The 16,030-nt window shown below is 40.3% G+C and overlaps 1 protein-coding gene across 6 annotated transcripts in view; it reads right to left on the bottom strand.

The window, feature by feature from the left end:
* Positions 1 to 3,276: 3,276 nt before the first annotated feature.
* FAM114A1 (family with sequence similarity 114 member A1) overlaps positions 3,277 to 16,030 on the bottom strand; it is a 51,803-nt gene continuing 39,049 nt past the window's right edge. For 5 of the 6 annotated variants that reach the window (XM_053403875.1, XM_053403872.1, XM_053403873.1 and 2 more), the window contains 6 exons: positions 15,042 to 15,127; positions 14,139 to 14,315; positions 12,989 to 13,128; positions 11,314 to 11,386; positions 7,031 to 7,084; positions 3,277 to 4,983 (listed from right to left, as the gene is read on the bottom strand). In XM_053403875.1, the coding sequence (XP_053259850.1) occupies positions 4,882 to 4,983; positions 7,031 to 7,084; positions 11,314 to 11,386; positions 12,989 to 13,128; positions 14,139 to 14,315; positions 15,042 to 15,127 (632 nt within the window). In that variant the 3' untranslated portion in view covers positions 3,277 to 4,881. The remainder of the gene's footprint in view (positions 4,984 to 7,030; positions 7,085 to 11,313; positions 11,387 to 12,988; positions 13,129 to 14,138; positions 14,316 to 15,041; positions 15,128 to 16,030) is intronic. The other variant, XM_053403876.1, reaches the window with a different exon arrangement.

The raw sequence follows: 16,030 nt of genomic DNA on the forward strand, positions 1-16,030 counted from the left end.
GCATATTTGTGAATATTTTAAAATGCCCCCCCTTGGTATTCAAGCCAAATGACATGTTAAATACAGCAAGAGGTTGAAGCTATAAACGACTGGGACACTCTCCTGCAGAATCCCCTTTAAAATGAGTGGGAGATGAACACGACCCATACAGTTATCATTAATTTTCAACAGTGTTTCCATGAGATGTGGTCCAAATGGGCTGGAGTCCTAAACTAGTAATGAAAGCAATTCTGAATCTTCTAAAAAGCAACAAGCAAAAATCTGATTTTAGTAGAAAACAAGGGTTAAGCTGGTTTAAGAAAGCAAGATATCCTAAATGAAACATTTAGAGCGAAGTCACTTTACAACTGCACCAGAAATCAGCAGGAATTGTATTTCAGTACCACTTTAGTGGATTAGGCAACTTCAATATTAATTTAACAGATGCAACAAGCAGAAGAGAAAACTGGGTTCAGTGAGAGAGCAGGAGAAGAATTCTCAGAGAAAAAGGGAACTTTGAGTCCTAATTAAAATGAATTGTCAAACGGATTTTAGGAGAGTCCTTGTTTTAAGCCAGGTTGGCAAATGGTCACACAGACTGTTGGTTCTTTATATGTGGCTTCCATTAATGTGCCATTCTAAAAATAAAAGTCACAAGATGTGGAAGGAAGTATTCTGAAGTTGGCAAATCCAGTGTTATTTAATGATTAATTCATTTACAACACAATCCTATGCATGTCTACTCAGAAGTAAGTCCCATGAAGTCAAATGGGACAACTCTCAGCCCAAGAGTGTACAGAATTTCAGCCTAAAACATTTAATACACCACTGCTGTTGTATCAGGAATTTTATTTTGTACACAACTATGCACTGAGAAAACTACATTTAAATGAACTAATTGATTTTAGGTGCATAAAGGCTGCCTAGCACAAGTAGCTGCACAAAGAGTAATCGGAGATGTATTTTAAAGAATCAAATGGGGACAGCTTGCCCTGTATTTCATTCAGTAGTGTATTACTCATTTTCCCGATGGACAAAGCGGTAGCCCATTACATACATAATTTAAGCCTTTTCGGAAAAACCTACAGGAAGCCCCGTTTCAAATAAGCAATCTACAGTTTTAAACGATTCTCCTACCATCTCTTTAAAATGTCCCCCAAGGCTTACAACATATTCCTGCACAACCTTTAGTTAAAAGTTCACCTCTATTAAAGCAATCTATTTCCGTCGCTTCTCTTGGTTGTTCTCTCCCTGGATTAACTCAACTCAAAGAGTATTCCACGCCGAATGAGCTCATAGAAACCAAAGAAGATTCTTTGCCAGCATATCATGAACATGACTAATATTGTAGCAAAACCCTACTTGTGCGCTATCAAGGCCTTTTAAAGGGGAGGCACTAGCGGTAATTGCCACATATTCACACATGGAGCGGACACATTAATATTACTACTGCTGCACTGTTGCTGACTTTTTAGATGCAACAGATAGCATAGAACTGACATCTCATCAGCTGGGCTGGGCCCCTCCAGACCCTTGTAGAGGCCGCTGCTTCCATCTGCTCTGTAAGAGTTGCAGAATCATCTGTGCTGGCCATGATGGTATCAACAGGGCCTCCATGACTCTCCATGCTGTGATGGGAATGGCAAGAAGCCAGCAAGTTCCAGCTAGGCTCCTGAAGGCAAATGCTCCACCTTGCAAAATCAACCACTTTTGGCTGCAATGGCCACTTCCAGGAAGGCTGGCTCCCCAGATACTACCAGGGCCTGTTTTTGAACTGCAAGCAGCCCATATCCACCCAAATTGCATCATTATTAGAACCTTGCAACATTAAGAATTTGGCATCTGAGTTAGCTTGCTTTCCTCTTCCCTCCTTGCACACCTTTTGTCGTTTGTGCCATGGCCTTTAAGACTGTAAGCAGGCGGGCAGATATTGTATTATTTTTGCTAATTTGAAAGCTGTACTGACAGCAACTCCGGCTGAGAAATGGGTTATAAACAAACTTTCTCTCTTCTGACTAAGGAACTCTATAAATCTAGTGGGGGTGGAGATCATAAAACAGCTTCAGCATAAGTGAGTGTGTCCTTTTACCATGTCAGCATGAGCAAATCATAGAGTTGGAAGGGACCCCTAGGGTCATCTAGTCCAACCCCCTTCAATGCAGGAATCTCAATTAAAGCATCCATGACAGATGGTCATCCAAGCTCAGCTTAAAAACCTCCAAGGAAGCAGAATCCACAACTTCTTGAATGATTGTTGCAGCTGCAGACAATGCTAATAACAGTAGTCTATCCAACCATAGTCAAGGCTACTCACAGATGGAAAACACTTCAAGCCAATATTAATCAATGGTCAAAAAATACTACTACTATTACACCAAGGATCATCTTGAAAAGCTGGTCACAAACCATATGGTCCTGCAGAAAAGATATCACACAAACATTATCTTCTATTATTACATAATATCATTGATTATTCCAAAGAGGATGTGGTAGTTAAGTTAGAAGCAAACTCTTTGGTTAAGACAACACATATTTCAAATTTCTTCTATGGCAGCGCTCTGGCAAAAAATCCTTCACGGATTTGTCTGTGCCAATGAAAAACATGCCCTGGTGCTATGTCGGGGAGGGGGGGGGGAAATGCTTTCCCTTCCTTCATCACCTTTCAAGAAACTGAAGACATAAAATAAATGAGTATTGAAGCCACATATTCGGATGAAAGTTCAACAGCTTGGAGACACAAATTAGTTTCCCAGATGGAAAAAGTTATTAGAAGTTAATGACAGAGGCAAACTCCGTTTGGAAACATATGATAGTATATGGGCAGATAGAACTGGAGAAGTGCTTTTGTGTTTACACTGAAGTGGTGAATTTATTTGGATTCCTGGCAAGGCTGGCCCTTTCTTCCTCCCCAAAATCACTGTATAGCAGAAAAGTATGCAGAAGCTTTTGTGAGTCCTTCCATTTGTCTACTAAGCTAAAAGAAATTATCTCACTTCTTAAATACTGCTGAGGAATGTGAAGGATCTGAAGCTGCTGGCTTGAAGATAATTTACAGTAAGGATCTGGAAGCTTTCTGCCTTTATCTAACTAGCCCTGCCCATTTCAAATTGAGAGGGAGAAAGAGGATTCTCCAAGTTGTCTTTAATTACAGTCAACAATGCTGTATCTGTTCTCTGTACAGAACGCTATCTTACAAGAGAAATGTCTTTTGATAATCTCTTATCAGAATTTGCCGGCAAGAAAACTAGAGAAAAAAGCAGATACAACTTTTACAATATTCTGAATGTAGTTAGTTACTGGATGCAAACATTGTTTTTAGCTTTATTGATGTTTATATTAGTTGATAAAACATGAAAGGAGAATCCCATATGCAGGATGCAATAAGCGCTACACATCACAAGAGATTTTTTTTAAAAAAATGTCTGTGAATTTTAGCAACATAAAATCTTAACATACTGCTTCTGATGTAAAATATCAATTTTTAGAAATGATTATATGCACATACTTTTCAGGGGAGAAAATGACATTTGTCAATAAGTTGGGTAGGTGAGGACTCAAGCAAACAATCTGCCCTTGGACCTTTTTTTTTTTAAAAAAAGGTCATGTTTAACAAAATGATAGCTCATTATTCAATTGGATTAATGGAAGGCACCATACTTGCTAGTAAGTTTAGTTTTCTGAATAGCCTCGTCTAAACCAGAGACTGGACTTCTACCATAAATAATGCACTGGTTTGGCATATGACAGCAGCACTCCACTTTGAGGCAGCAAACACTATCGCTGTGTCTACAGTAGTGATAAATCACAATTTTCCACAAAGACCCTGAAGTCAATAGTAATGGCAGAGTAGCATGTGGAAATTGGTGGACTTCACTGCTTGGCAGCCACAAACATTTAGTGCCGTTGCGAATTGTCAGTGTGCTTATTTTGCACACATTCATGCCTTAATTGAATTTTCAGACAGCACATTTTGCATTTCATTGTTTGACCCCACTGTCAACCTTTTCTGTCATCTAAACACCATCACATATCTGATGAAGTAGTATATAGTCCATTAAAGCTTATGCTATAATAAATTTGTCAATCTTTACAGTGCCGCTGTCATTTCTGCAGCAACAAACTAGCATGGCTACCCTTCTAAAAAGCACTTACACATTGGAGATTGCCACTGGGGAGAAGCAGCAGTAGAAAGCTTGGACCAGACCAGGAAGTGCAGACAATCTCATGATGCATTCTGCACAATGGTTGTCATACAAGCATGAATGGATGCTATCATTGATTCATGCTGGCCTCTGAATGAATCAGCAATCTAAATGACGAGGTTGTGACTTTGTATCTATGAAAGAAGCACTGCCATTAGTTCATGATTCCGTTAAGGCAAGAAAACTTATGTTACATTTAAGCTACATGAAACTGTTGGTATGGGAAAAGTGCCGTTGAACTTAAATAAGGAGATGCTGCCTCACCTTCATGCATGCAGAGAACAGCTACCCTACTAGGTGCTGAATCCCCAGACTACTTAGTTTGGAGTGTAACAAACTGTGCCTCAGTTCTTTACACTGATTTCGGATCAGCAGACTTCATTCTGGCACCCTGGGCAAACAGGCCAGTGCAAATGTTTCAAAATGGGATGCAAGTTAGTACAGCAATATCCCAAAATGAAGTTCAACCAATAAAACAGAAATAAACACGTTTTACCTTAAATTAATACAAGGAATATGACAGTTTCCACCCTTATTATGAAACTGTATGTTTAAATAGGTTTACCTAAATACAAGAGTATTACTCATTCTGCATGTGCAAAATTGCATTTAGTGTCTTTTAAAGGCATCAGACATATTTTTGAACTGTAAACACAACCAAGAGATTATTGGGCTGATGGTTCTTTTAAATGCAAAGTGGTCATTGTAGTGTTTTTGAACAGTCATTCTGGAGATGAGAGATCTGGAGAACTGGAAGCAATAACTGGAAAGCATCTTGGATGTAAGTGGTGCTGTTACAACCCTAATGAGGAAAGAAAATGTATGTTAATACTGCAGTGTATTTCATATTGCAGTGCCTTTCAACCCCACTTATCTTGAAATCAGTGTAGCCTGCTTCCAGCTTGGCGGGGAGATACATGCATTATGTACTGCCGCAGGAAGCACATAATATGATGATGCCATAAACATATCCACATGGGAAATCTAATCTGGATGAGGCTCCAAAGCACATGCACACAGTTATTTGAACATGTGTACATGTGTATGTGACATTACGTATTTGCTTAAGGAACACTGCCATTTGCTGCAAAATAATTGGGTAGGTTTTCTTCTTCAGAAAACAGTGTGAGGGAAATAATATGGATGAGGACTGGTTTGTGGCTCGGGAAATTCCAACCATTTCTCTGCAATGTCACGGTCCGAATCCAAATTCCTTTCCCAGAGCAAGTAATATCTGTGGAGGAGAACACTTATGGGCACGACTCCTCACTCCCGTGGCCATTTTCGGGAAATGACAGAGGTCAAGCTGGTTGATCCCTCCTCCCCCTGTGCCACAGCTCTGATACAAATCCCTACCCTACACAAGCAGGGACATTTTGAAGAAGAAAAGTATGCTGAGAGTGCTGTTCAACTAACTGTTACTCAGACTTGATCTACTGAAATTAACGAACATGATAACGTAAGTTTCATTAATTTCAGTGTGGCTACTTTGAGTAACACTTAGTTAAATAAAGGTAAAGGTAAAGGGACCCCTGACCATTAGGTCCAGTCGTGACCGACTCTGGGGTTGTGGCGCTCATCTCGCTTTACTGGCCGAGGGAGCCGGCGTACAGCTTCCGGGTTATGTGGCCAGCATGACTAAGCCGCTTCTGGCAAACCAGAGCAGTGCACTGGAAACGCCGTTTACCTTCCCGCCGGAGCGGTACCTATTTATCTACTTGAACTTTGACATGCTTTTGAACTGCTAGGTTGGCAGGAGCAGGGACCAAGCAACGGGAGCTCACCCCTTCGCGGGGATTCGAACTGCTGACCTTCTGATTGGCAAGTTCTAGGCTCTGTGGTTTAACCCACAGCACCAACCGCGTCCCCACTTAGTTGAATACCACCCTTTAATTACTAGGAATGCTGCCCATCTGAATAATAAACTCCTGAGTCACAGACAGACAAAACAACAAAGCCTTCAAAACAGAGCACAGAAAGTAGGTACAAAGGATTGTCTTGCTTACTAGCCAATCCTACCCAAGAATGTGCAGATACATGTCCTACATTGTAGACGCTCCTGCAGTTGACACAGTAGCTGGCTGATGGCCATTTCCTAGCAACAACCAATATTGAATTACAGCCAGGGGAATACAATTTATATATATAAAATGGAAACATTTCCATTTGGAACTTCTAGCAATGGAAAAGCCAGTTATCTGCTGTCTGAATTCTGAGAGTACCAACATTTGTAGGGACCATAGATTTCTAGAGGCAAAATAATGCAAAAGGCCCTTACAGTGCAATCATGGTTTCACATGGAATTTAAAATTCCTTTGCATACCACCCTGAAATTCATTTCTAGATGAAGATTGATTTATAAATTTTAACATGAATAAATAGGTGCAGCCTACTGAGAACCTTGCCTATGCAAGCTCCATTGAACTGAATGGCATGTCTTCCAGCACTCATCTTAGTTCAGAGATTGTATCTAGTGATTTATGAACAGCAGAAACTTTATTAAGGTTCAGAGTCTATTTCTAGGCATTTTTTTTTAATGGAAAGCAAAGCTACCTTACTGAACTAACTGTAAATTGTCCAGCAAGCTCTTTCCAATGCATTATGTTAAGAGGTAGGAAGAAGGGTTTCACCCGTGTCTTACAAATGTTCCTAGAAAACGTAGCACGACTGTTATGGCTAAGCTCTCACAGATGAGTGATTAAAGCACAATGATACTGTTTATGAAATGGCACGGAATTACAGTGATAACCATTACTTTTTATGGTTCTTCATAGGGACATAAATGTATGCTAGCTTCATTTGAAACAGACAGCAAAGTGGTTCCTTATGTAAAATAGCGGCACACTTACCTCTAATAGTACGCTGTTGACCATTGGGTTAAGGACTTCGGCTTTTTTGTCACTCTGCTCAGATGAAAACACAGGCAAGGTTTAATGCTAGGGACACATCAAGAAAGATGTAATAAAACATTTCTTTGCTTTAGTAATACATTTGTTTTGAAGAGTGAGATTCTGAAGGTGCTGGCTTACTGTATAAACAAAATATGCACATGTTCAGTGTCAAATACAAAATACCATTTTCACTGATGCAAAAATACAGAAAGGGCGTTTTTTTTAAAGATTAGACAAAAATATGCTAGAGGCTTTGTGAAGACAGTGGAACAAGTCTGAGGAATTCAGCCTTGCTTAAATCCTGGCGATATTCAGCAATCTCAGCTGGTCTTCAACACAACCAACTTTCTTTGGATCCCAGAAAGCGAGCTGTATTTATTTTTCCAATGGTCAGGTTGTGGATAGAAATTGCTTCATCAGTCTCTTTCCCACTCTTCCTCTCTGGCCCACTGCTGGTAGTCTCCCTCCTTTAAACCCAGCAGAGGGGCAATGGTGTTCACCTGACCTCCTGATAGCCGACTGGCTGCTGCTTACCAGGAAGGAGAGAGGCAGAGCAGCAGGGAGGTTGATGTGACGAAAATGCACCAAGAGGAGCGTAGGATTAGCTCTGGTAGTACCGCTTCAATTTCCCTTCATTTGTACCCCATGCTACCCCAAACCACCACCCACCACTGTTCGAATCTCCACAATTGTTTCTTGTTCACTCCCAGATCCAGCACAAGTTCCTTGTCCTTACTTTCGAAAGATGTGGCCTCATCCTGTTGCTACCTCTTGTGCTGGGCACTGCCTTCCAGAACACCTACCTGGTGACATCTGCCTCCCTTCAAATCTACCTTGTCCATGATGGAACACCCTGCGGAATGCCATCCCATCAGATGTCAAGGAGATAAAGAACTACACAACTCTTTGAAGACATCTTAAGGCAGTCCTGATTCAGGAAGTTTTTAATGTTTGATGTTATATTAAGTTTTTATATGTGTTGAAAGCCGCCCAGAGTGGCTGGGGCAACCCACCCAGATGGGCGGGGTAAAAAAAATAAAAATATTATTAAAATAATATTATAAAGCCTTATTTTTCATCCCGTACTGAAACTAAGGCTAAATATGTGTGAATGGAACACATATTCTTTTCATTTACATTCCCACCAGTTCTTTCCCCCTTTATTTATTCTTTTCCCTAGTCAAATTTTAAGCCCCTCAGGGTTCAGATCTATATTTTTATCATTATTCTATAAAGCACCATGCACAGCAATAGTGTTAAGCAAATATTATTATTACTACTGCTGCTGCTGTTATGATGATTATTACTAAAAATAATGCCAGCCTCAAAGAGATTGTAAAAAGAGATGGGGGGGGGAGAGAGCCCTGAAATAATAAAAACAACAATACTGTTTCAAAGTCAGTAATTAAAAAAACCCAATACCCATCGCCTTGTTTATTTCAGCATATACAAGCCCCTGAAACATAAAGAAATGATTGCCTGTTAAACAATATTGATTTATATAATCAATAGTTAGTGCAAACACTGTGAAGGAGATCTATAGCGATAAAGAATAAAAATATTTATTGTTTCTCAATAACCGCTGTCTTGAAGTGAGAAGGACAGAGTTACAATGTGGTTATTAAATGACAGCATTGTTTAGCAGTTGTGTGGAGATGCTATTAATCTGGGGAGCCTCATCTGCTCTAAATCTACATAATGGTTTATATGGTCCTCTTGCAGTTATTCCTTGGCCTTGCTATCTGACTTAAAATTAGTTCAGTAAGAGTGATCACATCTGTAAACAACCACCGCCAACAGTTTTGGCCTCAGTTGTATACAGGGCCTTCCCTACCATTGGGCAATGTGAGGTGGCCACCTCAAGTAGCAAATGCTGGGGATCAGGGAGTGGTGGTAAGATGTTGAAGGACAGAGGAGCGTTTGCCATGTGAACTGCCCACCACCCTGTAAGCCAGCCTTCTGCTCTCAGATGCAGTAAATGCTGCTGCCCCATTGCCAGTGTTGAAGTAATAAAGCTGCAACTCTGGTTGCTATATACAGGTGAAACTCGAAAAATTAGAATATTGTGGAAAAGTTCATTTATTTCAGTAATTCAACTTAAGAGGTGAAACTAACATATGAGATAGACTCATGACATGCAAAGCAAGATATGTCAAGCCTTTATTTGTTATAATTGTGGTGATCATGGCGTACAGCTGATGAAAACCCCAAATTAACCATCTCAGAAAATTAGAATATTAAATGAAATCAGCAAAACGAGGACTGCAAATAGAGCAATATTGGACCTCTGAGAAGTAGAAGCATGCATATGTACTCAGTACTTGGTTTGGGCCCCTTTTGCATCAATTACTGCCTCAATGCGGCGTGGCATGGATGCTATCAGCCTGTGGCACTGCTGAGGAAACTTCAATAGCAGCCTTCAGCTCTTCTGCATTGCTCAGTCTCATGTCTCTCATCTTTCTCTTGGCAATGCCCCATAGATTCTCTATGGGGTTCAGATCAGGTGAGTTTGCTGGCCAATCAAGCACAGTAATCCCAAAGTACCAGGTTTTGGTACTTTTGGCAGTGTGGGCAGGTGCCAAAGTCCTGCTGGAAAATGAAGTCAGCATCCCCATAAAGCTCATCTGCGGAAGGAAGCATGAAGTGCTCCAAAATCTCCTGGGGGACGGCTGCGTTGACCCTGGACTTAATAAAGAACAGTGGACCAACAGCAGCTGATAACATGGCTCCCCAAATCAACACAGACTGTGGAAACTTCACACTGGACTTCAAGCATCTGGCATTGTGTGCCTCCCCATTCTTCCTCCAGACTCTGGGTTCTTGGTTTCCAAATGAGATGCAAAAGCTGCTCTCATCAGAAAAGAGATTTGGGGAGCCATGTCATCAGCTGGTGTTGGTCCAGTGTGCTTGGACAATGAGGCAGCAGCATTTACTGCTTTTCCACGATATTCTAATTTTTCGAGTTTCACCTGTATGGAATAGGAGAGATGCCATCCTGTCCTTTGCAGTCCCAGCTGTATGTCTGGTTATGAATGTGGTAACGGCATTAATTTCAATGTGACCAAGGTGGATCTCTACTCACTTTACATTAAAATTAAAATACTGATATCTCAGTACAAAATATATGTACACCTGTAAAATGTGCATCACTTGGTGTCTTTCAGAGGGCTAGTAAACATACGCTCTTACTAGAGAGGAAATTTCACATTAAAAGGCACATTCACATCAGAAAGATGTTGCCCAACTTCCAGGGCTAAAGCTTTTGCTGCTCAGCACCAACTTCCAGTCTGGTAGCATAGCTATATATGGACTTGTTTGCTATGAACACATAGCAAGTCAGAGCTGAATCTCTTAAATTATGTGATCAAGCAAAACTGTTGAAGTGCAGAGGCACCAAGGTCAAAACTAAAAGTCATGTAAGATGCCTGGTTCTGAAGTTGGATCAGATTAATATTTCACGCTGGATTTTTGGGTTTGATATAAATATTTATCAAGACTGCCTCGGAGAAATATGATAAAACACGGGGAGAAAATGCAGAAATAGACAAATTCCTGTAACTTGCCACCAGCATAAATTATTCAGAGTGAAAGCAATATGATTAAATTATGTTATTTTAAAAGAAACTCTGAAAAGATGCTTGCTGATGCAAGGGAGATGAAAATGGCTCACAGGAGTCTTGTTTAAAATTCCACCATCAAACAAAAATGAAGCATGTTGAAATTCTGCACTGGAATTACTATTTTTTAAATAAAAGTTTCCCTGCTTTGCTTTTCATCTTTTTGAGAGATAGTCCCTTTCAAGCACTAATATGTTCAAAATCGTGTTTATATTCCAGACATGATCTATCTTTAGTTGCAGTCTTGGATGTTTGCATTTCTCAGGGTTCCCCCACCCCCCATTCCAGAAGAACCTGTTCTTTTTTCAGTCCATTCCCTGGGCTCATCTTCTTGTCTTGTCCCATAATATCTATCACAATCTAGGGCTCATTCACACTTTGCTTGCCCAGCACCTAGAGACCACAGAAAATGAAGACCTAGAACTTGGGCAAACATAGTAGAGAACATAGTTAAAATAGATCCCCAAGCATTTTTTATGCTTATGGCTCTGTGGTGAAATTCAATAATCAATGGAAATAGGATTTCTGTGTACCTGCTTTCTGGTTCTTTCACTCAACCAAGGAAGAAGACTTCAACACATTAAAAAGTGACTTGTAAATGAATAAAACTGCATAATAACTTACCCCAACTGAAGTTAAGAAATCAGCAAAATTTTTCGACAGGGAAGAAACTTCATTACACATTGTACTTGTTAAACTGTTAAAGAAACAAAGGAAATATCACTAATACATTTATTTCACTACAGCACAGATGAATTAACTGCTACTGCTGTAATCAATATATGCACCATGTTACATCTCTATAAGAGTATTGTACTGTCAAGTACATAAACATAAACATGTTTATTGCTACTGAAACAATAGCGGTAATAGCAACATCATTTATGCAGTAGGAGAAATGTTATATTGAGTCTAAAAGGCTTAAAATTTCTGCAATGGTACACAAGAGTTGCTTGCAGAAACTTCCAGATGCAATCCCTGCAATCTCCAGACAGGACTGGGAAACACCCCTGTCTGAAACTCTGGTGATCCATTGCCAATCACTCTAGACCAGGGTTTTCCAAACTTGGGTCTCCAGCTGTTTTTGGACTACAACTCCCATCATCCTTAGCTAGCAAGACCAGTGGTCATGGATGATGGGAACTGTAGTCCAAAAACAGCTGGAGACGCAAGTTTGGGAAAAACTGCTCTAGACAACACTTAGCTAAACACATCCACCCACCCACCCACCAATGGTCTAACTTGGTACAAGGCAGTTTCCTTTGTTCTTAGATTTGAAATGAATGGCAGCTTATGCAAGAAGGCATTCTAGGGGCATTCTCATACTGCTATGACAATGCAAGTACGTAGATAAATAGACACTACTGTGGCGGGAAGGTAAACAGAGTTTTCGTGTGCTCTGGATTCCATCATCCCATAGTCACCTTTGACTGGACTTAACCATCCAGTACACTGAAAAGCAAAACTCTTTGAAGAAGGTTAGAAGAGTCTCTTAACAGAATTTTGAGCATCTAAGCAATTTCCGTTCTTAGGATTCTATTAGGTTTCCTGGTCAATCTAAGGATACTCTTTTGAGTACAGTGGTACCTCGCAAGACGAATGCCTCGGAAGACGAAAAACTTGCAAGACGAAAGAGTTTTTCGTTTTTTGAGTTGCTTCGCAAGACGATTTTCCCTATGGGCTTGCTTCGCAAGATGAAAACGTCTTGCGAGTTTGTTTCCTTTTTTTAAAAAAACCGCTTGAAGAGGTGCAGTTGCGACTGACCGTGCTTCACAAGACGAAAAGACTTGCGGAACGAATTAATTTCATCTTGCGAGGCACCACTATATCTTCCTTGATGAGACTAATAAATCTATTACCAAACAGGTGGCAAAAACAGCTGAATGTTGCCACATCTCTGTCCTGATATGATTGTTAGTTTCTAGATTGTCAGTGTTAATAATTAACAATTGATTCATTTCATGATGTGATTTGGTATTTTATAGTTTTTGTACTTTCTATTAGTTATTACTTTCTAACAAACAATTGATTGAATTCCTAGGATTGTTTGGATTTCCTGACATCTGGCAGATCCAAGGACTTGGATACGTGATTCAGAGATGTGCTGCACCAGCAGAAATGTGTTTCAAATAGGATTTGCCACCTGCAGCACCTGCAAAACTCCTCCACCGATGATGCAGTAATGGAAGTATTCTTGCAGCAGAAAGACAAAACAATACTGAATGTCATCTTCTGCAAGGAGCAGCATTCAATAAGCACTGCACACACATTGAAAGAAGCAGAATGACAATATATTCACTTTGTTAGAACTTTTGCTTGATCCAAGGCAGGCTTCTCAACTTCTTGTCCGTGAAGGATTAATTCTGCTAATTTGTGGAGCTGTTCAATACAACGGGCTGTTACTTCGGCAAGGCTTTCAATAGACAACATGTAAATTTCCTGGAAAGAAAAACAAAAGGCTCAGGATGATGAATTGCATTGTTCAACGAAGAAAAGGAGGAGGGGAGAAGGGAGTGGTGGGAAATACCATAGGAAAAAGGAAGTCAGGTCCTACCTTGGTTTGCAGAATTTCCATGTGTACGCATTTTAGAAAGGTCCAACTACCACTGTTTGGTGCAGCCTTCCTCAACCTGGTGCCCTCCAGAAGTTTTGGACTACTACTCCATTGACCCCAGTCAGCACAGCTTGTAGGAGTTGTAGTCCAAAACATCTGGAAGGGACATTTCAAATGGATCTGCATGTGCTTTGCAATGTGAATGTGCACAGGACGCACACCTAACTCTTACCTGTATGTGCATTAAGTCTGCTATGTTCATGAACCTTCCTTGCTGATTTGTGGAAAATGTATTTTAATCCCACTTACTTAAGTCCATAATAGGCACAGTTTTTCAAGCTAAATGTGATGGATGTGACCCAGCTGATTTGAAATCATATTCAGATGGGACAGAGACAGTTTTCATTCCTGGAAATAGTCAAACTATATATCACACAGATACAACTTAATCAGTGCTATGGTTAGGTAAAAGGTAAAGGGGCCCCTGACCATTAGGTCCAGTCGTGACTGACTCTGGGGTTGTGGCGCTCATCATGCTTTATTGGCCAAGGGAGCTGGCGTACAGCTTCCGGGTCACGTGTCCAGCATGACTAAGCCGCTTCTGGCAAACCAGAGCAGCACACGGAAACGCTGTTTACCTTCCCGTCGGAGCGGTACCTATTTATCTACTTGCACTTTGACGTGCTTTCGAACTGCTAGGTTGGCAGGAGCAGGGACCGAGGAACGGGAGCTCACCCCGTCGAGGGGATTCTAACCGCCGACCTTCTGATTGGCAAGTCCTAGGCTCTGTGGTTTAACCCACAGTGCCACCTGCGTCCCTTAGTATTATGGTTACTTACATGTAATAACAAAATATGATGATAGGCAGTCAAACTGAAACCTGCTCTTCTCTCACCTCTACAGTTTTGTTCTTTGTTTCTTCTGTGTCTCCAGATTCACCTGTTTGAGGCTTTTCTTCACCTTCTTGGTTCGCTTCATCTACTTTCGTTTTCTCTTCTCTGTTCTCTTCCATTTTTTCTCTAGATTCGGGGAGTCTAGCTTCTTCCAGGTAATCATAAGCTTTCTTTCTAGCCTGCAAAAGAATCAGAACAAAAGAGAATCTAGCATGAAGAATGACTTGCTCTTTCAATATGCATTAGAATGACATATTTTGAGTACTGTACGAAAGAGGCTGCCTGATTTTTTTTACTGGCAAAAACTGTCTCCTGGAAGTATGAAACTACGGCATCCATTGTTTTAGCAGTGCATGAATATTTCTGCAAGTGTTTGTACAAGCATTCGCAAAACAATGCTAGTGGCTATTTTCCTTCCTTCATTGTTTTGAACATCTTTCACATCCCCAAACGTCTCACCATTCTTGCTTGATTTCACCCCTCGTTATTACCTGCATAATTTTGAATAAAGAATTTGGGTTTGCTTGACTTGGACTTTTTGGGCCTCAAACATTAGCAGTTTTATGTCACATTCTGAAGAAGCAGTCTATAAGGATTCACAAACTTGAAATGTGCAATTAAGATATCTTTTTCTAAGAAATCCTATTTTCTGGATGTAAACAATATGTGGACATATTAATTACAGTGCAGGCAGATAACCTCTTTTTCCAATTATGTTCGGTTTAACTCATAATTCTTCATTACAACTCTCTCTGCTTATAGCCAACAAAGCTGCAATTGCACTACTGCTCTGCCTCCTAGTGTGCTACACTAGCTATTTAAAACTAGTATGCTCCCAAGTTTTGCACCGTGTTGGTGAAGAAGGGCAGAATCCTTTTCCCCCAAAGGCAAACAAAGTCACTCACCTTGTTAAGTTTGTCAGGAGTGGCAGCAACATGTAATTCAAAGAGCAATTCTGTAAGCATGGTCACAAACTCATCTCCTGCATCTACTGCAAAAGTAAAAGGGAAACAAGAAAAAACGCCCCTTGAAATATTTTGATAGTTATATTCCGTCCCCAAAAAACATGAATCCTATTTTTTTATAAAGGCATTTCTTCTTGCTCTCTTCCTTAAATCTTAGCAAATAAGTAAGTTTCCTCATCACATTATTCTACCTTCTAAGCCATTCTTCAATAGATGTAGTTTCCACTTTCCACTTGGAAGCAATTTCAGTTCTTGTCGTAAGTAATAGATTGGTTACCAGTTTTCTATTTTCCTGTCTTACAACATTTCTGATATAGCTTTATATAGAGAGAGTGGCACCAACCCAGCTATAAGCATGAGGCATTGGCTTCTTAACTATCAGGTGCTGCTCGCACTGGGGAATAAATGGCTGCCCCAAGGCCCCCAAGATGATGTGAAAGCCCTTGAGATGACTTCTCAGTAGCAAATGAGGGGAGCACTTGCCAGTTAAGAAGCACTGCCTCGCGCCTGACATGGGGGTTGGGCAACATCAGAATGTGCCTAGATCTAACCCATCAGCGAGTTGCTGCTGATCTGATCTATAATTCCTAGTTTTGCTATTCCTAACCCTAGAGACTGCTAACAGTGGGTACAGTCTTCTACTAAGGCATGTATGCATGTGTAAGTCTCTTTGATTTTGTGCCACATATATTCTTTATGATAATGTTTTACCCTTTTTGAGTGTGTGTTTTTTAAAAAACAATCAAGTGGTATATGATTTTATGAAACAAACAAATAAATATTGACTTGGACACCAGTATCTTCAGTGGGAAGGTTTTTCAGAAACATCACTTTGAGGATTAGGTCATTCATAAATGATTTAATTGTTTTTAATTAAACATGTAGACTCCTCTATAACACATGTGCTGCACTGACAATTCTGAAGCTAC

Source organism: Podarcis raffonei, chromosome 9 (assembly GCF_027172205.1).
Source record: "Podarcis raffonei isolate rPodRaf1 chromosome 9, rPodRaf1.pri, whole genome shotgun sequence".
NCBI lineage: Eukaryota > Metazoa > Chordata > Lepidosauria > Squamata > Lacertidae > Podarcis > Podarcis raffonei.